The following is a 24012-nucleotide window of genomic DNA, read 5'->3' on the forward strand; positions in this document are numbered from 1 at the left end:
TCTCTAAGGCTGATGCAATATTTCAAAACCTTACCCTAAGAAACAATTATTATGCAAGCACCTTATCAACAATGCAGACATCAGCTTGTCCTGCAGTATTACATAGAGACCAATGGCAATTTATAATAGTTAATGAAACTAGGAATTAAGTTGTGCAATACTTCTTTCTTTGTCATCACAGAAATTGTGAATTTCAGAGAACTCTGTCAGAATGCCAGCATAACAAATTTGAAAGTTTGCTGGAGTTACACAAAATAGCTGAAGCTGTCTGATTCTATCTGCATCTACCCACATAACCAAGCTCGCTTTCTTCACATGTGATATGTGTCCTTGATTCTTAAAGAATTCGTTGCTTTGGATATTTGATTGTTTATTCTTTGTCTAAATGTATCTTCATTCTGTTAATCCAAGTGCACTGATGTGTAAGTGGGATAACTATTATATCGTTCTTTGAAAGGTTTTAGTTTGTTGGAATTTTTGACCTTCTGTACTAAAATTTGGTAGAAAATCAGTTGCTAGAGAGTCTCTCCTCCTCTACTTTACAGTGACCCTTTAATCTCAGACATTGTTACATAAGCAGTAAGTTAAAAGATCACCCATTATGCCTTACCAGCAAACTTACAAGAGGTTGATGTGAAACGCGGAATGTGTGTTAAGTGTTTACTGCTTTCTTTTAAAGAAAGGTCAAATAAACTGAACTTATACTAGGAATCCAGTTAATAGGCTTGAACTCTAGCTAGCTAGTTCATGAATTTTTGGTTTAAAGTCTAACCATGTGAATCTGAAATTCGTGCCAATAAATGATACTCAAAAGCCATCAGCAGGATTAAAAAAAATAATATGGTTATGTATAGTTTTGTATTACATCAGTCTATTGCACTTCATTTTTTCTTATTTTAGAGAGGATCTCACGTTGAACTTGATTGCCTGCATGTTCAGCATATTGAAAGGTGTTTGGTAGAACTTCAGGAGAGAGAACTGCATTTAATTGTACAACTGCAAAGTGTTGCAGCGCTCGGGACAGGTACAGCAGTACTGGTTATTTATCAGCTTGGAAGGAAAAGAGATCCGCGAGTTCAGGCAGGGTTTTCTGGCTCTCCTTCCTTGAGTGTTTTGCTCACCATCTGCGCAGCAAGAGGACAAGGTACAATCCCCACGACGCGAAGCCGTCATCCGCGGCACCTTTACAGGGAACGGCTCCTCCCCACTGTTCTCTTTCTCCTGCTCCTCCTCCTCCTTCACTTCTCGCCCCTCCACAGCCCGGAGTGCTGGCCCGCCTTCCGGCGCTGTTGACGAGCAGCGCTGAGCTGAGCAGCGTAGGGGGGCTGGCTCTATCAGCTGGTGTGCCTGCGGTGAGAGCTTGGCGGCGCTCACCGGGTATTCTCGAGGGCAGGGCGGAGGCCGGCTGTTTCTCAGGTGCGCTCCCATCTCCAGTCCCGTCCACAAAAGCCTTCTGAGAGGACTTTTTTCATGTCTCGGTCCACCCTAGCTCTGCAGAACCCGTGCTTCGGTGGCTGAGATCTGGTGGGGGAGGGGACGGGACGGGACGGGACGGGACGGCGTGGGGAAGGCGTATGCTTGTTTCAAGTAGCCAGTGCCAGAGAGTGGTACTTGCTTTCCAGCAGTCCCGGGGTGAGTATTGCTGCTTGTTCTTAGCCAGCAAAGCAGTCTTGCTAGCTGGTATTGGAGGCATCTCACACTTTTCTGTAACTCTGATGCCAGGACTGTGCTTACAAAGCAGCTGAGAGGCAGCATGTTACCTTGTCTTACTCATAAACAACACATAAGCTTGTTTGTTTCCAGAGTCAACTGAGTGCAGCCATGTCAGGATACTGAAGGAGATGGGAAAAAAAAGAGTAACCTTACGTTGAGAAAGTAAATTTATAACTCCAAAGTCCATAGCTGACAAATTATTCTACAGAACACCTTTCCTGAGATCATAGAATGAGATAATCACATTTATGCTTATTGATGCATAAGGCTGTGTAGATAGTGATCAAAGGCAGAACTTGGGGACTAAAAGACAGTCTTGTGTGGCCACATGCTGAAATTATGAAGACTTTGGCCTCTAATGGGCTAACCATTGAACAGGAGTAACATCTCGTTCAAAAGTTGAGTGTTAGCACAGTTGGTATGCTAGAAACGATAACCTTATTATCAAGATGATATAAAAATTGAACATCCTTCTGAATACTGGGGGAAGAACACACGTGTTCTACTCACAAGAGCAAATATATTTGACCATGTCTATCCTCAAGTGAGAAAAGAGCATATAATTGAGCCAATGAGTTCCTATTTTCAAAAAATTTACAATGGGTCACTTTAGGAGATGTCATTTTGGTTTGTCATTGCTTTTGTAGGACATGGAGGGTCAGGAACTGCCCTGTGTGCTAATTGACTGTATTGGAGGGAAGCATGGAGTATATGAAGACCATGTTGAATTTCTAAAGGAACGTTTTTGTCTCATCACCATGAAAGAATATCTTGAGAACAAGAACTTTCTTGGAAAAAAGATCAGAGCTATTTATATGTGGTATCACAAACCAGTTATTAATGAAGAGCTGCTGCAGAGCCTGCCTAACCTGAAGATAGTTGCAAGCTCTGGAGCAGGAATAGATCACTTGGATCTGAATCTCCTCTCTAGCTATGGTGTGAAAGTGTCAAACACTCCGTTTATTGTTTCCACTGACACTGCAGACTTGGGGATGGCTTTGATGCTGGCATCTTCCAGAAGGCTTGTGGAAGGTAACAACTGAAATGCTTTCTGACTTTTTATAGAGAAGCTGACTCTTCAAAGCATCCAATTAGAAACTGTGTGCTGATGTAAAAGTAGGCTTAAAAGCAGAAATACTGAAAGAAAAACAGATGAGGAAAAGGATAAATCTGTCACACTGGTAGTAACTTGTATGTAGTGCATTCAGTTTCCCAAAAGATATACCAGTAAGGTAGGTATGCTTCTTTTTCCAGATAGCCCTAAATTCTTGAGGGTTCTTCTTCAGCTTGTAGCCTCCCACTCATTCTACTTGTCCATTGTAATCTTGCTTTTCAAGTTCTAATAGAAAGAGATTTTTGCAAGGAACTCTAGTGCCTGTCTTTGCCTCGCTAACATAGATTTGAGTCATTTTGAACAAACTGTTAAGAATTTTTTCATTGACTGTTAAGAATCCTGTCCATTCTTTCTGTGTTTCTGTTCTCTGCCAGTTGTGGTATATCTGCATGGTGGCAGGGAAACGTACTTTGGCCTTACTGAAAGTCTTGATGATGCTACAATCTAACCTGTATTACATCCGATGCACTGTTAAGCAAATACAGCACAGGTGATATCACTGTCAGTTACATTAGTCCTGTTGATGAATCACCACGAGTAGGAAGCTGTGTTGCAGAGTTGCATTTTAATGGGGCAATCATTTATTTGTACTGCAGACAGAAAAAGATGATGGGCAGCTCTAGCGAGGCTGCTTTTTGCCCTTGTCTTGTCTTCCAAAGAGGGTCTGCTTATATGCTAAGAAAGAAATCAATGTAAGAAATTGCATTGCTAGTGCGTCACTACTCAGGTCTTCTCCAGAAATATAACAGCATGTTACTGTTCGTCTGCTTCTGTGTTCTGTGACAGAAAGTAGCCAGATGCCAGGAATTGTTTCTTTACATGACTTTTTTTCTTTTTTCTTTTTTCCCAAGGCCATCAAATGGCAATATCCCCTGATACTGAATATTTCCCTGCCAACTGGCTGGGTGCTGAGGTTTCTGGAGCTACTCTAGGCATCATTGGAATGGGCACCATTGGCTACAAAGTGGCTGAGAGAGCCAAAGCCTTTGAAATGAAAATTTTATACCACAACAGGAAACAGAGGTAAAACTGGTCACAGCTCCAAAGAAAGTCTGCTTTGCCTTTGTAGCCCCCTCATGACTATCTCTAAGTGGCAAAATGAGTGCACTGGCTTCAGAATGGTCATTAGTTTCATGCCTTGTATGAAAACAAAGTCAGAAAGGAACAGAACATGAACTCCCTATAATGTTGGTGACATCACAATAGACTGAGGAATGGAGAAAACAGTCCAGGGTGATGTTACTGCTGTGATTTACAGTGGGAATGCAGATATAAACACCTCCTCCTTTTAGAACTAGCTGGTCATAATGGGAGCCAGTCTTGGCAGCCCTTCTGACTGTCTTCAGAAAGAAGCACATGTATTGTTCTGTGTATCTGCCTCTCAGGGACCCTTCCCACATGCTGTGTGTCCTCTACATCTGTGGGAAGCCAGTGTGAGCAGTGCAGTGCACACCCCACTTCGTCCTGATGAAAGAACATGCTAACAGATCTTACAGCGTATGCTTCTGGTGAGATAGTACTGATTCACAGAGCAGGCAGGCTTCTGTTGGCATCTTTCTGCTCTGTCTCATCTGTTTCCTCAACAATTTTTGGATGAGTTACTATTCACAAGGAAGGGAGTTTATGTCAAACATCAGTTCTGCATTTGGGTTGGAAAAGAATCTCCATAATATCCAAAAGCTGGGACATAGATGCATTTATCTTATTATTTACTCAGTGTGTTTATATGCATTTCTTCCTTGCCATGGGTGTAGTAGTGCACGTTTTTGCATAGTACGGCCGATATTATGATAAACAGGGCTTAGCATTTCTCTTAATTTAGTTTCAATCATATAATTAACTTCTCACTAAAGAGCCAAAGGAAAAAAAAGAAAAAAAAAAGGTCCTGTTTCTAACTATGATTTAAATTTTTTCTGCAAACTCCTGGTTACTACTAGAGTTCTTTCCTCCCTTTCCTCCCCTCCCCAGAAACAAGGAAGAACGTGCTGTTGGAGCTACCTACTGTAAGAAGATAGATGACTTGCTCCAGCAGGCAGATTTTGTGATGCTGGCTGTGAACCTAACACCTCAGACACATAAAATGATTGGAAAGAGGGAGCTACAGCTGATGAAACCCACAGCCATTCTCATTAATATCAGCAGAGGTAAGGTGCAAGATAAATAAAACTACATTATGGTTCACTGGTAGTTATTAATCTCATTTTTATTTATTTCATATAAATAATTCTAGGAAACACAACCCTAATAAAGTGTCATTTACTCTGAAATGTTCAGTTAAACATTACAAGATTATTTAGCCTGTGGTCATATCTCATTGAATATTCAAGCATTTCCATAACAAGCAAGTATGTCTCTAAAATGCTTGGAGAGTTAGAAGTTTGCATTCATACACTGTCTTACTTTTGGTTTTTGTTTGCTATTGAATGCGGTGTTCTCGATAACATATAGCCACTCTGAAGACAGGCACTGCACTTTGTTTTATGCTATTACATAGTCTTTTAAAATTCCTGACTGTCCAACTCTGATGCACATACCCAAGCTTCCTCTTCCTGGTTCACCACCCTCTGCTGCTGCTTCTGCTTTGTGAATATTACTAGCCCTACAATTTCCCTAATCACTGTGCCATGAAAGATGATAGGGAATTATGTGGCAATATGAAAACAAGAGGTTTGGTTTGTCATTTTTTTTTTTTTTTTCTGTCATCCAGGTCTGGTTGTAGATCAGGATGCTTTGGTGGAGGCCCTTCAAAACAAAGTTATTAAGGCAGCTGCTCTGGATGTGACATATCCTGAACCTTTGCCAAGGTTAGATATATATTTAAGTCAAATAGAAGCATGTGTGTGCTGCAAAATAAGAAAAAGTTCATGAGCATGTCAGAAACTATGTAATTTTGTTGCTAGTCCTACTGAAATGATGTCCACAATCCCTTTGCAGCAGCAAAGCAAAATTCATGCTGAATCATTTGGAGAATTTGTTGCATGAAAAGCTGCAAGCCAGGCTTGAGTTTGAAGTCTTGAGTATGCTTGGGTCATACGATTATTTTTTGTGTTTTTAATCATTATTTTAAACATTTCCTTCAGGTGCTGAAGAAACATGCCCTGTGAGTAACTCTCACCTCAGTATTTCTTCTCTGTCCCCAGGGATCACCCTTTGTTAAAACTGAAGAATGTTATTATAACTCCTCACATTGGAAGTGCCACTGTAAAGACGCGCCACCTTATGAAGGAAAACATGACTGAAAGCATACAAGCAGGTCTCGCAGGTCTTCCCATCCCTAATGAAGTATTACTGTGAAGTGACTTGCATTTCATGTTAATGTCATTAGCAGTTACCCCAGAGTGAGGAAACATTAAGTTGATAACATTTCCCTGTAATTCACAAAGGTATATAATTCAGATAAGATGTAGAAGTATAACTTTAATTAAATGTTTCTAATTTATGGTTTAAATAGTTTTAATTTAAATACAAAAACTGCTTCTGTGTGGAAAAACTGCCATATTTTGCCAGTAACTTAAAATATGACAGACCAGAGTCTTAAACTGGTGCAATTTAAGTTGTTAGCATCCTCTGAAACCACACACCAGCACGATGCTGAAGGACATTTAAGACATTCCCCCGTCCCAAATTGCGTTGTGGTGCTACTGATGGCCTACACTGTGTGACAACCCGAAGGCCTTCCTGGAACAGCCCTTTGAATGAGATGTAGTGACTTTACTCTTCTCAGATAACGCAGTTACCCAAGAGCATGGCCTGCAGTGGCTTGCTGTGGGCTGCACGCACTAGGGCTGTGAGTCTGCCTCGCCCCGGAGTGGTACCTCCATGCTGCTGGGACCAGCCTGGCAGTTATTAATACCTTGTTGTCGCCACTTGCTGCGGTGGCTTTCTATGCTTCCATAGCATTACGGGATGCCCCGGGGTAGAACAAAGAGGAGTCTGGTAACATAAACGCCTTGAGACAGAGGTGAAAAGAAGCAGCCGTGTCTCCTCCAGATCACCTGCAGACCGTTAAGCAGAGGAAGCGTACAAGACGCACGGGAGATATCGGTATTGCCGTTCCCGGTGAAGCCGCGTACGGAGAGCCAACAGCTCCCCCACCCGTCGCGGTACCGAGAGCGGCAGACACCTTCTCTGCCAAGAGGCTCTGGCCTCCGGGAGAGCCCGCCTACAGCGGGCCGTCCTCGGCTCAGCAGCGCCCCGCCCTTACTGCAACCTCCATCGGGCACTGCCGGCCGGGGCCGCCGCGCCGCAAGGGGGCGCCAGGGGCGCAGGCCGAGCCGCCGCCGGTGACTCCACGGGTCGCGCTGGGCCGAGGCTGTCCGGGAGCATGTGGGGGGCCCGCGCGGCGGCGAATGCGGCTGTGCCGTGCTGCCGTGCGCTGCGCAGCTCCGCTGTCCTGGGCGGTTCCAGGAACCTGCTAAAGAAGATGCTCCACAAAAAGAAGTACGTGCTGTGGCGGCTGGCGTGGTGAGGCAGTTCTGAGTTGGGCGGGCTTGCTCCGCGCGTTGCTCCCGGCTTGGGTGGGCTGCTACTGTAGGACTGTGGTAAGGGTGCTTCAATGTGCCTAGTGTTTCTGAGCCGTGCAGGAACGTTCGTGTTTTTATTCTCTTCCTCCATCCCTCCCCGACCCGCCTCTCCGGTAAACTTCTCCAGCATGTTGTCTGCATGTCACCCCAGTGCATAAATACTGTGTGAGGCGCTGCGAGCTGGTGGGTGTGGAACCAGCAGCTGGTAGGTGTTCTATTGGTGTGTCTGTGAGTGGGTGGCATTCTAATGTGATGGGGAACCTGTCAGTTCTAAGGTACTGGAAGGGAATGCTGTATGCCTTCTTTTTTTTCCAACAGGAAGAAGTTTTGGTACGACAGCCCTACTCTGGGATCTAAGATGGTAAGGAAATACTTCAAGTGCTACATTCATCTGTGCTAGGAGGAACACACTATTACTTCCACTATTATGCGTAACTTTGGAAAAAGTGTTTATCAGTGGAGAAAGAGCAGAATGTAATGAGTGAGCACTAGCATTCCAGTTATGGTGTGCTAGAAGCGCTGTAAAAGAGAAGCTGTTTCTCTCATCTGCTGACCATTTCCTTTGTTGTGCCATTCTTCTATCTGCACCAGTGCTTTCCTGCATACTCTTGAGCCTGTATCAAAGCACTGATTCAGGTTAAAATTTCTCTAAACCTACTCTAGTTTTAATCCAGATCATATCTCAGCAAGGCTAGAATTCATTTTATCTGTGTCTAGCACAAAGGGGAAAAGCTAGAAGAGAGACTTCAGCAGGAAGGTATCAGTTTCCTGTATAAATGGCACGTTGCTTTATGGCAGCAGAAACAGCCATGAAACTATGGCAAACAGGAAAAAGTTACTTTTAGATCAAGTACAGCCTTCTGTTCTGCTCTTGTAAGAGGAGTGGGAATGTGTAGAATAGATGTTCTGTGGATCCTTTTGAAAAAGTATCTGTGACGTGGTTGCCTGTGTTTGCAAGGGACTAGATTTTGTGACCTAAGAGACTTTTCTCCTGCCCAGTTTTCCTGTACTGAAAGTAGTGTTCATGCTACAAGAATCAGTGATTGGAACTGCTTTGAATTCTTAACGGAAAGGAGACAAATTCAGGTCAGCAGTCTGGAGATTGTGTTACCAGTCATAGCATGATAGTCCTCTGACTTTGTTGCCTTTATTTCCTTTATATGCTGAAATTTCTTTTACTTCTAGTTATAGTGCTGCTCGTAGTTCTCTGTGTGGATAAACTACATTGCAAAATATAAATATGTGAGATGCGTATGGAAAACAAGTTTTTATGTTTTCTTTTCAAGCAAGCAATGTTTTTTCACTTATTACTAGCTATATTTTAGAAAGCTGATTTGAGTGCTGTAACTTGCTACAAAATAATAAAGTAAGAGGGTTTTTTTTTTTTTTTTTTGTACTACATGAAGACTGAAACTGTGAGCAGAAATATTCTTTACTGAAACACCTGGTACCTAAAACATAAAAATCTTGGCAGCTGCAGCTATGACATTCTAAAACTAAATAGAGCACACAAAACTGTACATAATTTCTAAGCATTAATTTGTACTGACTGTTTTGTTGTTTGTTTGTTTTTTTTTGTTTTTTGTTTTTTTTTGAAAGATGTATGAGCCAACCAAGTTGTCCGCTATAAAGAAAGCTGACCAGACAAAAACTAGAAGAGAAGATACCATACGCTGCCGGGTCTTGAATGGTCTCATTCATAAAGCTGTGACAGAGATGATCAGTAGCTGTGAAATTAATAAAGAGCTTTATGATCTCAAGCTGGAAATCTGCAAGGCAAGTAAAAAAGCTGCAGCTTTTCTTGAGGTGTTGTGATTACAATTTGAGGCTGGTAAAAGGTCTGTCAAAGGAAGTCCTGGGGTGTTGTAACATGTGCATCAGTTCTGCAACATTGCTGCTGACATGGCATGGCAGAGCAGGATGAGCTTTGGTTTACCTTGTGTGCTAGGAGAACTTTGCCACCGTTCCACCTAGTTTAGTAGGCCTTTGCCAATATAACAGTAATGCTGCTTAGGCCAGCTAAATAATGATGCTGCTGTTGTGTTTTTTTTTTTTTTCCTATTAGTTGGACATGTAATATCTGTATTGTTCCTTTTGAAGGAGGAGCCTGGTTTTAGCACTGTAAACTTGTCTTTACCCAGAGTCTTTTTCTTTGTGCAGCTGTGCAAAAGCTAATACCTCACTGTGTCCCTTACCAGCTTCATTATGCTGGCAGAAGAGTTAGATGCAACGTGAGCTTAGGTTAAAAACAAAAAAACCCAAGCACTAAGAAAATGGCACTGACAAACAAGGTTTCAAAAATAATTGAAATTTGTACCTAATTGTAGCCAGTTCCATCATAATTCATACGTTTGAATTGAATGTCTTCAGACAAGGGATTAAAACTACACGAGTCAAGTGATTTTTTTTGTCAGTATGTGTCATGTCCTGCATATAGTATTTTGCTTTGTAGGGCTTTGGGGATTGCTTGCCTAACCCTGATGGCGCACAAAAATACTGGCTTTAGTAGGCAAGCTGTGGTGCTTTCAGGAGACATTGCTATAGACAAAACAACATATTTTATTTAAAAGGGGAGAAATAAATAGATTTTTTTCCAAATACAGGGCAAATTTTATAGAAATAGCACAGTGTTTGTTGTTTGTGCTGCACTAAGTTGTGGCTGAGATTTGGTATAAGCTAATTCTGATCTGGTATTGTTACTTCTATTATCAAAATAAACCCTTTCAAAGGTTTTCTACTATCCATCCTTGTTTTTTCCTGTATCAAAAGTGAAATTTACATACTACAGGCTTGAAACATTGAAGTTTTTATTCACTCCATAACATTACTCATGTAACGATCAAGGAATGGCTTGTGTTAGATTGGTTTGTTCATGTGCTTATGTTAGACTTAATTGGGGAACTGGACAGCCCATTCTGTCTTAGGAAGGAGAAGCACTGTTAACTTACTGACTTGACTGTGATGCAGTTTTCATTCCTGACAATGAACTCTGAGTTGGCTTTTCCTGCCAATTGTCTGTATGTTTCAGGAATTGTTTACCAGACTAGATGACCTTTGAACTGTGCCATCCAATGGGGTGTTCATGCTGCCTTCTTCCTCAGCCTCTTCATTTGGTTGGGATGGATAGGTTATTAGAAGTTTGCTGAGCTTGTACATTTGGTAATTAGACGTGGCTAGATGTGATGAATGGTAGTTATGTAAATCTTTCACTGCTGAATTAATTTTTCAAAAATGTATTCTTCAAGAGGATTGTAACCTGTCTCACAGAATTGTAGGACTTTGGCCTCTGCATACCAAGCCTTTTAAATTGTGTGCATAAAAGCTATGAAGATTATGTTAGTAAGCTAGAGATCCAAGCGCTAGAGGTTCCCATTAGAGGTTTCCATCACATGATATGGAGGGCATTCTTTTTTCTGTCAGTATCTAAACCAAGTTCTTGATGCCAACAGACCAGGCTGTATCACATGTTTTTCTTTAGCAGAAACATACATTTTTCAATAGCTGTACTCCAAAAGAGCATGGAATAAATTGCTGTTATGGGCTAGTTGTGATGATAGTATCCTAATACTGACTAAATGTGGCACTGTCAGTAACACACAGTTGCTGACAGGCTTCTCCTTTGTGTAGTTTCAATTGATGGGGAGACTAGACAGTAACTTGCGTGAATAAAAAAGCTCCTTTGGGTACCAAACAGAGATCTTAATTAATATTAAAACATGGCTCTGTCACAGCGGTATATATTTTTGTTTTTTAAGAGCAAGAATGGAAGAGAAGATTCTCTTAAAAATTTAGGTATTTAGTTTGGATCACTGAATGTTTATTTGTAAATCAGAGACTTGGTTGTACGTGAAGTGTGTGTGTGTATATATGGATATGGAATTTTAAAGAGACATTTGCCTTTTTGCAGGTGTCCCTGGCATCAAACTTTTCAGCATGTCGCGTGTACTGGAATCCTGCTTCTACTACAGAAAGTGATAATTACATTGAAGGGGTACTGCGGAAAAGCGCTCCACGTATACGGTACTGCTATTTGACGATCAGTTAGGCTGCTTCATAAATTCTTTGCCACGTATTATTAACATTCCTTAAGTATTTCTAGCAGTCTAAATCTGACCTGTTGGGCTGTTCTAGTATGTTTGGAGACAGAGCATCTCCTGTGATGAGCTTCACAGGGATGGGTAGCTCTGTCAGACCAGCTGTGAATTCTCCCCCTGAAGTGCAGCTAGCTTGGTTGAAAGCATGGTTTCTGTGCTTTCAAAGATTTGGACTGGGCTGAACAGAAGAAAAGTTGTACCCAGTGATGGTGGCTTTGACATACTGTGCATGATGGGCCGGAATATGATGCTGCACAAAAGGATTGGCAGTTACAAGTGTCTCATTAGAGGTTCATTGGGCAAACCTGATCACTAGAGACACTTTGGACATCTTGAAGAGGTGACTGATGTTAAGGAAACTCTTCACAGTCCTGATAATAAAAAATAAATGTCAAGATGATGCTATATACTGTGATATGATTACACACTTTTTGTAGGGTCCAGTGAGTTTTCAGGATACCATGGAGACTTCCCTCTCCCTCTTTGCTTGGCTTACCCTCTGCAGTCCAGCTTGTCTGTTGGAGGGTCAGAATTTCACTCCATGGGGAACGTGTTGAAATATACTTGTAGGTCTGTTTCCTATGACTCTGTTTCCTTATGTTTTGTAATTCTTGATCCAACACAATGCTCTTTCCACACTTTGAGAGGGAAAGTTTCTAGCTGGAAAGACAATGAGGGGAGCCTAGTCAGTCCATCCTGCAGATGCCATGTAGGCGTAGTTGTCTTGCCATGTTGTGTATCAAATCAAAAGCAGAAAGACTTAGGTTAGCCTGTGCATATAGGATACAAACCTAATGTTACTTCTGTCCAGTGAGATCTGCAGCTTTTGTGTGTTGTACAGTCAGAGCTGGGATTCTGCACTGATGTAAGTTAGTGCCTTAGCACTAACTAGAATGGATATTTTTCAAACTGTAAGTTTTGCAAACAAAATCCTTAAATTTGTAGTATTTGTGGAATTAATGCATTTTATCTTTCCTCAAGGTGCTGTACTTTTATTCACACTGCTTGATATTGCATTTTTGCCAGGTATCTTCTAATGAGTCAGCAAATTCTAGGAAATGTACCCCCAGTAGTGTTTGTAAAAGACAAAGAAGCTGCAGCTGTAAAAGAGGTAATTGTAATCCTTGACTTAATGTACAAGTACTATGATATGCAAATGTATATGGATACTGAGAGACCTGATTGTTCAGTAGATAAACATTAATTGCTCCATTAAAAATCATCTATATCTAAACCTGTATCTATATTTTTTCATCTTCCAGAGCATTTTAGAAAATAATGTTTAGTAAGATCAATGCTTATATACATAATAATTTGTAGCTATTATTCTTTTAACTTTTTTTGAGGCTACTGTTAAAATTTCTGAGGTGAAGTATTCAGAGATGCTTGTGATAAATAATGAGGCCAATAAGTAAGCCCTGAAATATAACGTTATACTCTTAAGGAATATATGGTAGTTGTTTGCCTAGCATATGTAATTATGTGTGAAATGAGTTCTGTGAAACTGTGTTCCACACTTTAAATATTATGTGTCTTTAAAATGCTAGTAATTCTCATCAGTGCTATTATTTATTTATTCTAAAGCCTAACTTTTTCACAGTTGTGAATTGCACATCTTTGAACTCTCTAGAATTGCACATCTTTGAACATTGCATACTTTCACCCCAACTTTTTAAGTTATCTCTAGTATTCCAGATTTTCTATCATGATGTGGAAATATTTTTGGAGTGTTATTATCTGGGAATTTGCTGTTATTGAGACTATGAAGTGAAATTTCTAAAACAGAAAGGTGGCACCAATGAGTGAATTTTCATGCAAAATTGCATCCCCAAGCTGTTGATGTGAATTTAGAGAACATTAGCTGAAGAGGGCAGATGTTTTTCGCCCACATTAGCACAAAAATAAAAACAAAACTAAACACTTCTGAAAGTTCTTTGTATTTGTTCTTACACTTCTTCTAACCAGCACAATAATTCCTATATAGTCTACTTGTGATTCTGGAAGAGCTTTGTCATTACAATTGCTGTGGTATTAACATGTCTAGCTGGAGCTGCAGATATCTATCCCTGCAGGTAGATACCTTGGTTGTGATGAAACTTGCTCTGTCAATAACCGTTTCTCAAACTTTTTTAAACAACCACTTTTTTGAAGATGAAAAACCCTAGCATCATCTTATCTTAAAGTTGAGTGCACAAACTCTAGGACAGTTAACCACTCAAGATGCCTAAAAACCCTCCCTACATAGTTTCTGTCAATGAATGGTACTGGGAAGCACTTATGTAATCCACAGATTCAAGTGACAGGACTTGAAATAACTTAGCTTAAAATGATTTTTAAGTATTGCAAGACAGAAGTACCTTCCTAATTACCTCCTATCAAAAAGATAAAACCATGAATTAGAAGGTATGTAGACAACACCAAGCTGGACGGTATAGTTGATAATGGAGGAAGGGATGCCATCCAAAGGGTCCAGGACAGGCTTGAAATGTGGACCCATGTGAACCTCATGAGGTTTAACAAGGGAAAGATGCTGCAGTCCTGGATATGTGTACGCACTGGGAGAAGAACTCCTTGATGGGGTCCTGGTAGATGAAAAGCTTGATATGAGCCAGCAGTGCATGCTTGAAACCTGGAAGGCCTACTGTAGCCTGGGCTGCATCAAAGAAGGAATGGCCAGCAGGGGGAAGGAGGTAATTTCCCTCTACTTTTCCCTCACCTGCAGTATTGCACCCAGGTGTGGGGCCTTTGGCAAAAGAAAGACATGGGGCTGCTGGAGAAGATCCAGAGGAGGCTATGAGGATCATCAGAGCCTTGGGGCACTGCTCCTATGAAGACAGGTTGAGGGAGCTGAGGTTTTTCAACCTTGAGAAGAGAAAGCTCTAAGTAGATGGCGTTGTGGCCCTCGGTTCTTAATGGGAGTTTATAAACAGGAGGGAGGCCAACTTTTTATACAGTCTGATAGTGACAGCACAAGAAGGAACATTTTTAGACTAAAAGAGGAGAAATTTAGATTAGATGTTAGGAAGAAATTCTTTACACAAGGGGTAGTGACACCTGGTTGCTCAGAGAAGTTGTGGTTGCCTCATCTTTGAACTGTTCAAGGCTGGATTGGAAGGATCCCTGGGCAACCTGATGTAGCAGATGGTAATTCTTCCTGTGTCAGAGGGTTTGGAACCAGATGATTTGTAAGGTTCCTTCCAACCCAAGTCATTCTGTGATTCTGTTTCTGTGATAAAAGTAGAAATAAAAATATCAAATGAGATAAAATGTACCTAATGGGGAAAACTTTATAAGCACTAGATATACTAGATTTTTAGCATTTACTAGTTAGATGTTAAAAGAGAGCTAGGAAATTGCATTTAACAGACAAAATATCTCAGAAAGCGAAAAAAAAAATCCTAGTGTAGGGATGTTATGAAAAAGGATTTCAAAAGGTGATATAAAACCAAATAAAAATAATTATCTCTGTCACACAATCCCTAACCAACTGTACAGGATGTATAAGGCTAATAAATAAAATTGTGGGAATAGCAATCCATGGCTCAGTTACAGTACTTGGAATAAACATTCTAGGTAAGAAGAGAAGCAGTTCCTGGCATTTAAGTAAACTTAACTGAGCAGATGTGACTTAAACTTGTCTCACAAACAGTGAAGAATTATACTAAGAGTATAATTAAGAATTATACTAAGAGTATACATTAAGAATGTGTATTTCACAGTATTGAAAAAGCAGTTTTGAAATGCAGAAAATATATAGTATTTGAGATCTGTCTGTTAAGGTATGACCTAAATATATTGTTTACAATATATTATTGTCTTACGTATTTACAGATTGAAGAATTATTGGCTGTTGCTGATTTTGGACCTCAGGAAGAAGAAATACCTCAAAATGATTCCAGGTGGGCTTTTTGAATCAAAATAGTACAAATGTCTGTTTTCATCTATGTTAGCCACCTTAAGTTGGAGATTATTGTATGTGACACAAGGTATATTTTAGTTAGATTTATAACTAAAATTGTTGTCTCAGAGCTGCAAGGTATAAAAAGTAGAAAAAAAGATACTCTATGGAAGCCTTTACCAATTAGGAGCCCTTTTATGAACAAACTTTCAGAATAACCCGGGACAAAAAACCAAATAGTTATCCATAAGTTAAATGTAGTATTTTAATTTGTGGTTTAAGCTTTCTTTCATTACAGCCATCTTTTAAAATGGAGTGAAAATGTTTCTTATTTTATGTGCCCTGATTTACTTTCAGATTCAGGTGCAGACGTTTTTGTCTTTAGTTCTTGTGCACACGTATCTTCCTGAAGTTTTGCAAATATAGAAACGGAAATTCTATTTTTTTTTTGTATATAAGTGGACCTCTGTTAAGCTGTGGAAAATGACTGAATTGCAATTTGTAATGATGTAGTGTGTATACTTTTAGTGGCAGCTAACCCATTAGGTGATAGCAGAACATGGTCATTAAACTCAGCTGTGTTTGGTGTCTGTAATTAGAGCAACATATTAATAAGACTTGGGAAGCCAGTACTTACTCTGGTGTTAATACCTTCTGTGAGAGAAATAATTTTGGAACTTGGAATTCAAGACTTAGTATGTTTGCAATAATTATTATTTTTTTTAAGTGTTTCATAGCAGTAAAATTTGTTTCTTGCTGAAAGTCTTATCATGACTATAAAAGCCTTACATTTACCAATATAGATACAGTGCTTCCCCTCCATTTTGTGACTTTCATACTGGTAGAAGTTTGGATTGGTATGCTTGTACATGGGTAGAGTTTAGTGATAAATCTCCTGGATTTAATTAAATGTTACTTACTTTATCATTATCTATAGCTCTTGTGATATAACGTTGAACAATCTGTTAGATCTTGTGGGCTGGACATTCTCAAAACCAAAAGCCTCCACTTGTGTAGTTTGTCAGTGGGAATTACTTTTTATGCCTCTTTGTCTCACAGGGCTGTGCATTAGTTGCAAATCAGAAATTTCTTGGGGGAAAAATCACTTTTGTGATAGACTTTCCCTTAGAACACCTAACAGCTGGCTCTAATTTTGTCTTGTGGAAATACTTCAGTCTAGTTTCTGTTTCTGAGCACAGGCTGTTACTTTTCACTTCTTCAAAAATCTAGGAGTTGCATAACTTTCTCCCAGGTCCAGTGCTCATTCTGTTGCATTTTTTTATAGAAACTGGCAGTTTTGTCTGGCATATAGTTGCTTTATTTACTTCCCCCACTTATATATGAACTTATATGTAGCCAGTCCCCAGACACGTGGTCCGGTGATATCTCTTCCAGTTTATGTATCACTTATTCATGTTGTCCTAATTAGTATTGCTCCTTAAATAATGCACAGGGGAGGAAAAATGACAACTTTATTAAAATTTTATTTTATTTTACCTTTTCACAGTGAATCATTCTCTTCAGCAACTCAATCTTCAGATTCACCTGTCCGCTCTAATCTTTTTGGTATTGATCATGAACTGCTGAATAAGCAGATAATGGAATACAAAAAACTGAAACTGTCAAGAATTCTAGAAAGTGTTCCATGGACTCAAAGCCAGGGGCAGCAGCTGTCTAAGATTCAAAAGAAAATGAAAAAGAAAAAAACCAAGAATATCCCTGATGATGACATTACTCCACAGAAATACTTACTGGACAGATATGAAGCTGATTACTTTGATGATAACACTGAATCCATCTCAGACTATGAGCTGGAGGATGAATTACAGGAGGTAAATGAACTAGAGGCAAATGATGGCAAAACTCAAAGTCAGCCTACCGTTAAACTGAAATGAGGTGGAAGAAGTTGTTCCTTTAAAACTGAGAGTGCTAGTGGCGCAAAAAAGACTGTCACAGCTACTGAAAGATTAGTTTTGTACCTCCTGTTTACCACTTCTTTCAGATTTGCAGGTCTGCCACACATGGTGTACTACTGCATGGTATATTGGAAAAATAAAAATACTGTTTGTAACAAACTGCTGAGAAGCTTTAAAGCAGCTGTAGTTGTAGGAATTTCAGCTAGAGAGCAGCATTCTAATAACAAAAAATACATGGTGCAGCAGCATGAGCTAAATCTTCTTGCAGTTTTGTTATTTCCAATAAAATTGTTGTTTCTATCCTGAAACGCTGTTTCAAAAATAATCACAAAGTGATGCTTTCTGTTATTCGAGGATCAGGAAGGAGGAAGAAAATGAAATAATGATGATAGTGTTGAAACAGGGTTTAGCATGTGAAGACCAGAGCAGGATGCTCTCTAGAGGACCTAATCTAATGGACAGACTTGTTGACCTTTTCATTCCACTGCTGATGTCATAGAAGGCACATTTCGTTCAAATTTGGTGATAAGGAAAATGAGACAAAAGCAGCCAGATTTAGAGGAGATGAAAATCTTAAGACAACCAGGCAAGTCATGTTATGGGACAGACTGGAAGGAGGAAACAGCCCATGGGAAATGAGCCTGTCCTTCCCAGAGTGGCCTCGACAGGGTTGAGCAGCAGGCCCAGGAGAGCCTTTTGAAGTACTAATGAACATGGGTTAGTGGGCAAGTAGTTTGATGGTTGGACTAGATTATTTTAGAGTTCTTTTCCAACAACGATTCTATGATTCTGTTTCTTGCAGTCACAATCCTCCAAAACACCCAAGCATGTTAGTTCATCACATCTCACATAGTTACTGCTCTGCTTTAAAGCTGCTGAACTGAGGCCAAGATGTAACACTTTAGAAGTGTTACCTGAGTGCTTTCTGTCAAAAATAAAAAAAAGGTAAAATAAAAAAATAAGATAACTGTGGACAGGCAGTACTAAAAGTGATGAATTTGAAGAGACAAATTAAGAAGGCAATTAACATGCTTATTCTACTGCAATTTTCACTTTCATATGACCAGCCACTATGATCAGACTATAATTATGTAGAACACACCAGTGATCTTGGGAAATCATGCTGTGTTCAATTCTTTGGAATGGAAGACTGTTCTGAAAGCAAAATACTCTTATACTTCTGCATAAGGTAAATACATGTATCAAAGCATTTCTTTCCATTAATGTACTCAGGATTCTCTACTTTAGCTATTTTCTAACTTGGAAACGTGTGAAGAACTATAATGTGGACATTAGCCACCTGAATATTTTGCTTTCAACTTCTGCATAATCTCTTCATTCTTTATTCTAACATTTCTGTAATTAGGACAGTTACCTCTTGTACAGCCCTGACCATTAAGCTCTCAGTGTCCTCCTCATCCATTGCCAGGTAGAACTCCATGCACTCCAGCTGCTCTCTCAGTGCAACTCCCCTTATCCTTCATAAAGAGCCTGTATTGCTTCATTGCAACTCTCCAGTCAAGGGAGCCATCCCATGCTTTATAGCCACTTCATTTGCTCACATATAAGTCATGGGGATGATCACACTTCAGCCCCTTTTAGTTGATCATGTTATCCTTCCCTGTCACATCACCCCCTTTGCTTGTCAAGTCTGGCTGTCATACCTTCACAGGTCTTCTATTTACTTTCTCCCTTCTCTATCATTACCAATTAAAAGCCTTCCTTACATGGTCAGCCATCCTGTTGCTGAGAATGTCCACTTACTGAGGTGGATTCTTTCTCTCACAGTCAGATGCTGATCTGCAAGAAGGGTCCCAGTGTCACAGAACCCCAAACCCTGTCATCAGTACCAGTTGTACAACCAGGGACTGGATGCCCTCCAGAGAGACCTAGACAGGCTTAAGCAGCAGATCCAGGGCCTCATGAGGTTCAGCAAATCCAAGTGCAAGGTCTTGCACCTGAGTCACAGAAATCCCACTATCAGTATAAGCTGGGGGACAAAAGGATTGAGCACAGCCCTGACAAAAAGATCACTGGTGGATAGTAAATTGGACATAAGCCATCAAAGTGCCTTTGCAGTCCACAAAGCCAACTGTATCCTGGGATGCATCAAAAGAAGAATAGTCAGAAGACTGAGAGAAGTGATCCAGCCACTCTGTGTTGGCAAGACCTCACCTGGAGTTCTGTGTCCATATGTGGAGTTCTAAGTACAGGAGATATGGACCTAATAGAGCACATCCGGAGGAGAGGCACAAGAATTATCCAAGGGACAGAACACCTTCCTTATGAGGGCAGGCTGAGAGAGCTGGGGCTGTTCAGCCTGGAGAAGAGAAGGCTCTGTGGAGACTTGAGGGCAGCCTTTCAATATCCAGAGGAGGGGGACTATAAGAAGTAAAAAGAAAGAATTTTTAGCAGGGTTTTTTGTGACAGGACAATGGGAAATTGTTTCAAACTAAAGAGAAGAGATTTAGAATGGATAGAAGAAAGAAGTTCTTCACAATAAGGGTAGAGAAGTATTGGAATAGGTTGCCCAGAGAGGTAGTGGATGCCCTGTCCCTGGAGACATGCAAGGTCAGGATGCATGGGACTCTGAGCAACCTGAACTGGCTGTGGACATCCCTATTCATTGCAGGGTAGTTGGACTAGGTGACATTTAAGGGTCTGTCTCTTCCAGCTCAAAAGATTTTATAATTCTATGATAAGAGATTTATAATAACTACTCAGATAAAGTATGTATCTCTCCTAATTAACTTGTTTAGCTCTGTCCCTCTGGACCTCTCTTATGCAACACAGGTAGGCCTGTACCTTGAGTAACAGGTTAGGACCTGTGGTAAGAAGTGCTGGAGTCAAGTATGGAAGGATGGGATGTAGGAGGAGACTATCAGGTCAAATGGAGGTTAAAAGGATAAGTGTTTAGTATGTGTGATGAAGTAGCAACAGTGGTCCAGCACAAGACATGGGAAGCAAGAAAACTGAGGAGAGCAGAAAAGATTTGGAGCCACTGATCCAGACCGTACTCTTCACTATCTGTATAGCCTTGCAACAGCCTCACTCAGGGAATAGGGCTATAGGGCTGCCCTCCCTTGCTTGTGATTATGTGAAGTCTAATTATGAAACTATGTTTTGTGTTATGCAGGTAATTTTAGCATTCATGAATTTCCATTTATCTATTTTTCAGACACTTATAATCTCAGTGGGTTAGTCATTCGCATGTAGTTGAACTGTGAAAACTGCTGACTGACCACACTATTGACCAGATAACTTAACCACATTTAACGGATATGAGCATTTCCAAAGAAGTAAACGATGCCAATTTTGTATTAGTATTATAAGTATTAAAATTATCTCCTAAGCATTAGTATATCTTAGTAATCTTTGGGAGCAGAAAGAGAGCATGAGTGGACACCCTGTGTCTAAAAACATCCTGGATAAGAGATACAAGAGAATCATAGAATGGCCTGGGTTGAAAAGGACAAAAGTGATCATGTAGTTTCAACCCCCCTGCTATGGGCAGAGTCACCAACCACCAGACCAGGCTGCCCAGAGCCACATCCAGCCTGTCCTTGAATGCCTCCAGGGACGGGGCATCCACAACCTCCTTGGACAACCTGTTCCAGAGTGACACCACCCTCTGAGTAAAAAACTTACTCCTAATATCTAACCTAAACCTCCCCTGTCTTATTTTAAAACCATCTCCCCCTTGTCCTATCACTATCCACCTTCACAAATGGTTGTACCCCCTCTGTTCATATGCTCCCTTCAAATACTGGAAGGCTACAATGAGGGCTCCCCAGAGCCTTCTCTTCTCCAAACTAAACATGCCCAGTTCCCCCAGCCTTTCTTCATAGGAGAGGTACTCAGAATCACAGAATCACACCTGGGTTAGAAGGGACCTCAAGGATCACGAAGCTCCAACCCCCCTGCCTGGCATGGCCACCAAACTTCCATGTAGACTAGATCAGGTTGCCCAGGGCCCCATCCAACATGGCCTTGAACACCTCCAGGGACGGGGCATCCACAACCTCCCTGGGTAGCCTGTTCCAGGACCTAACCACTCTCCTAGTAAAGAAAATACTCTGGATACTCCAGCCCTCTGATCATCTTGTCCCTCATCTGGACTTGTTTCAAGAACTCCGCATCCTTCTTGTGCTGGGGACCCCAGGCCTGGACGCAGTACTGCAGATGGGGCCTTCACAGGAGCTGAGTAGAGGGGGACAACCACCTCCCTCTCCCTGCTGGCCACCCCTTTTTTAAGGCAGCTCAGAATACAGTTGGCCTTCTGGACTGCAGGCACACACTGCTGGCTCACGTTCGACTTCTCATCCTCCAGAAACCCCAAGTCCTTCTCCACAGGGCTGCTCTCAAGGAGATCTTTCCCCAGTTTGTATTGCCCTAACCCAAATGCAGCACCTTGCATTTGGCCTTGCTGAACCTCGATAGGTTCACTTGGGCCCACTTCTCCGGCCTGTCCAGGCCCCTCTGGATGGCTTCCCTTCCCTCTGATACGTCAACTGCACTGCTCATCTTGGTGTCATTTGCAAACTTGCTGAGGGTGCACTCAATGCCATTGTCTGTGTCCTAAAACTACTTGATCCTCTTTACACTTATTCTCTTCTTTCAGTTTCACTTTTTTTTCAAGGAACATCTAGATGGGCTGTAATGATCTCAGACTCCTCTGTTCTGCATGTGACCTTCTGTTACTGGAAGTCTGGAGTAACATCTGATAAGTCACGTTCAAAGTATGTCTGTGCACCACAGTGATGTCAATGTCATCACAAATTTCACTCCATGATGGAATTCTGGGTTTGTTCCAATAACTGTACTTCCATGGGAGGTCACAAAAATTCGGACAATTACAGCCTACACCAAGGCTCCAGAGATTGCAGGTCTGAACTCAGCAACAGTCCAGTTCACTGTGGGATACTCCCTTTGAAGCTTCTGGAACCCATTTGGTGAAGAAATGTTACTTATCTCCTTGTTTTGCGAAGAAGCAATAAGTCACTAACTCAGCTGATGGAGTGAAGCAAGCACCTTTAGGTCAGTTGACATATCTCAAAGTAGAATGCAAACCCTCCTATTTTAAGTATGGCTCACTCTCATCTAGGCTACTTCCCTTCTACGATATTCATACTCCCTCTTCTGCTGGGACATCTAAGAAGAGCCCATTAACTCAGGAACCTCAACATGAACTTCCCTGTCACTAATTATCTCACTGATATTTGAACAACAGTAGAAGCTATACCAGCCACCTTAAACCTGGCAACTTTGTTATCTGCTTGCAAACTGGACTTTGATAGCAGGGTTAATCTTAGAAACAGCTCCAGAGTCAGCTAGTTAGGTATGAAACGTAACCATGAAACATTTAATTCAAGGAAAAATTCTGAAGCAGGCATGTAGAATAAGAAGTCCAGTCAATCAGTGAAGAAGTTGAACAAATACATGTCTGGAAGACATTCATAACAGCAGCTCCAAAGACATTTCTGGTATTAAAAATGTGATAAGAACTAAGTTCCTCACAAAGACCTTCCAGTGCTGCATTTTGAAGAAATAAGTGTTCCCTAAACATCAAGATTCCACTCTGCATTTGCTGACACTGAATCCAACTGAATCTGTCTGTTAGTCCTATATCACAACAATATCACTTTCCCCAGCCCCCACTTTTCTTGATCAGTTTTTAATTGACTGCTTCTCTTTGTGATTTCGCAACTTTCCTGAGATTCCAGCAGTCTTCAATTGGACTTTTCTAACCAAACACAGTACATGTTCCATATTATTAGTAGATTACATGAAATCTAATTTTGATAAGGTGCTCTGAGATTATTGTATGAATCAGCTTCATAATCCATGTTATTTTCAGGCAATATCTAGAATTTTAAGAAAGCATATGCACCCAAGTTATTTGGGATTTACTTTGCTACACTGACAAAATGAATTCCTTCCTCTTCAAATCCAGATATTTTTAGTCCAGACTAGCCATCAAAAGCAGACAAGTTATCTCCTTGCTGTTCTGTAAGATGACCTGTACATCTTTCTCACTCACTCATCTCTCACAGCATATAAGGTAAAATATAAGGTATATCTTCCTGCTTGGTTTTAGGAACATGTCAAGATAATGGAAGAATCTCTAAAACTTTTAAAATATTGTGATTAGTTAGACAAGTATTTTATTTGTCAACTCTGGGAGAGGGGATAACATCACAAACATTTTTTCACTTACACAGCTGAAACATCTCATTTCCAAGAATAAGTTTGCCAGTCATCAGTGCTGCACACTGACTAAGCTGTCTAGATGGACCACAATGATTCCACAGTAAATAAAATTCTGTTCTGTGGGGTTTTTTTGTGTGTGTTTTTCTTCCCTCTCCTCTCCTCTCCTCTCCTCTCCTCTCCTCTCCTCTCCTCTCCTCTCCTCTCCTCTCCTCTCCTCTCCTCTCCTCTCCTCTCCTCTCCTCTCCTCTCCTCTCCTCTCCTCTCCTCTCCTCTCCTCTCCTCTCCTCTCCTCTCCTCTCCTCTCCTCTCCTCTCCTCTCCTCTCCCCTCCCCTTCCTTTCCCTTTGTACTGTGCAGAGAGCAAAGAAGCTCCTACCATAGAAAAACTTGAATGTTATTATTATATTTTAAAGTGAAGGAACTTTGAACTGTTTGAGATCGACTATGAAGACTTGTAGCTCCCACTTTTAATAAAATTGTCAACTGTTTCTGACTTAAAGTTATTCCCTTATGTATAAATAGGAAAATTTCCTTTATAGCATAAG

The 24012-nt window shown here is 40.8% G+C and overlaps 2 protein-coding genes across 5 annotated transcripts; both read left to right on the forward strand.

Annotated features, from left to right (window-relative positions):
- Positions 1-1122: 1122 nt before the first annotated feature.
- LOC140248937 (probable 2-ketogluconate reductase) lies at positions 1123-6311 on the forward strand. Of its 3 annotated transcripts, none has more exons than XM_072330079.1 (6): positions 1123-1144; positions 2361-2745; positions 3679-3850; positions 4796-4971; positions 5535-5631; positions 5968-6149. In XM_072330079.1, exons 2-6 carry the CDS (start codon positions 2364-2366, stop codon positions 6119-6121), a joined length of 981 nt encoding a protein of 326 aa, XP_072186180.1. In that variant the 5' UTR covers positions 1123-1144; positions 2361-2363; the 3' UTR covers positions 6122-6149. The 3 variants fall into 3 exon arrangements, with proteins under 3 accessions (XP_072186180.1, XP_072186178.1, XP_072186179.1); XM_072330077.1 differs by lacking the exon at positions 1123-1144 and adding an exon at positions 1286-1416 and having other exon boundaries at positions 5968-6311; XM_072330078.1 differs by lacking the exon at positions 1123-1144 and adding an exon at positions 1437-1632.
- A 772-nt stretch (positions 6312-7083) lies between these two features.
- On the forward strand, positions 7084-18189 carry RBFA (ribosome binding factor A). Of its 2 annotated transcripts, none has more exons than XM_072329298.1 (7): positions 7084-7267; positions 7669-7711; positions 8950-9126; positions 11258-11370; positions 12471-12555; positions 15276-15343; positions 16850-18189. In XM_072329298.1, the coding sequence occupies exons 1-7, from the start codon at positions 7152-7154 to the stop codon at positions 17235-17237; spliced, it is 990 nt and encodes a 329-aa protein (XP_072185399.1). In that variant the 5' UTR covers positions 7084-7151; the 3' UTR covers positions 17238-18189. The 2 variants fall into 2 exon arrangements, with proteins under 2 accessions (XP_072185399.1, XP_072185400.1); XM_072329299.1 differs by having other exon boundaries at positions 7113-7368; positions 16850-17575.
- The last annotated feature ends 5823 nt before the right edge of the window (positions 18190-24012 follow it).

Source organism: Excalfactoria chinensis, chromosome 2 (genome assembly GCF_039878825.1).
Source record: "Excalfactoria chinensis isolate bCotChi1 chromosome 2, bCotChi1.hap2, whole genome shotgun sequence".
NCBI lineage: Eukaryota > Metazoa > Chordata > Aves > Galliformes > Phasianidae > Excalfactoria > Excalfactoria chinensis.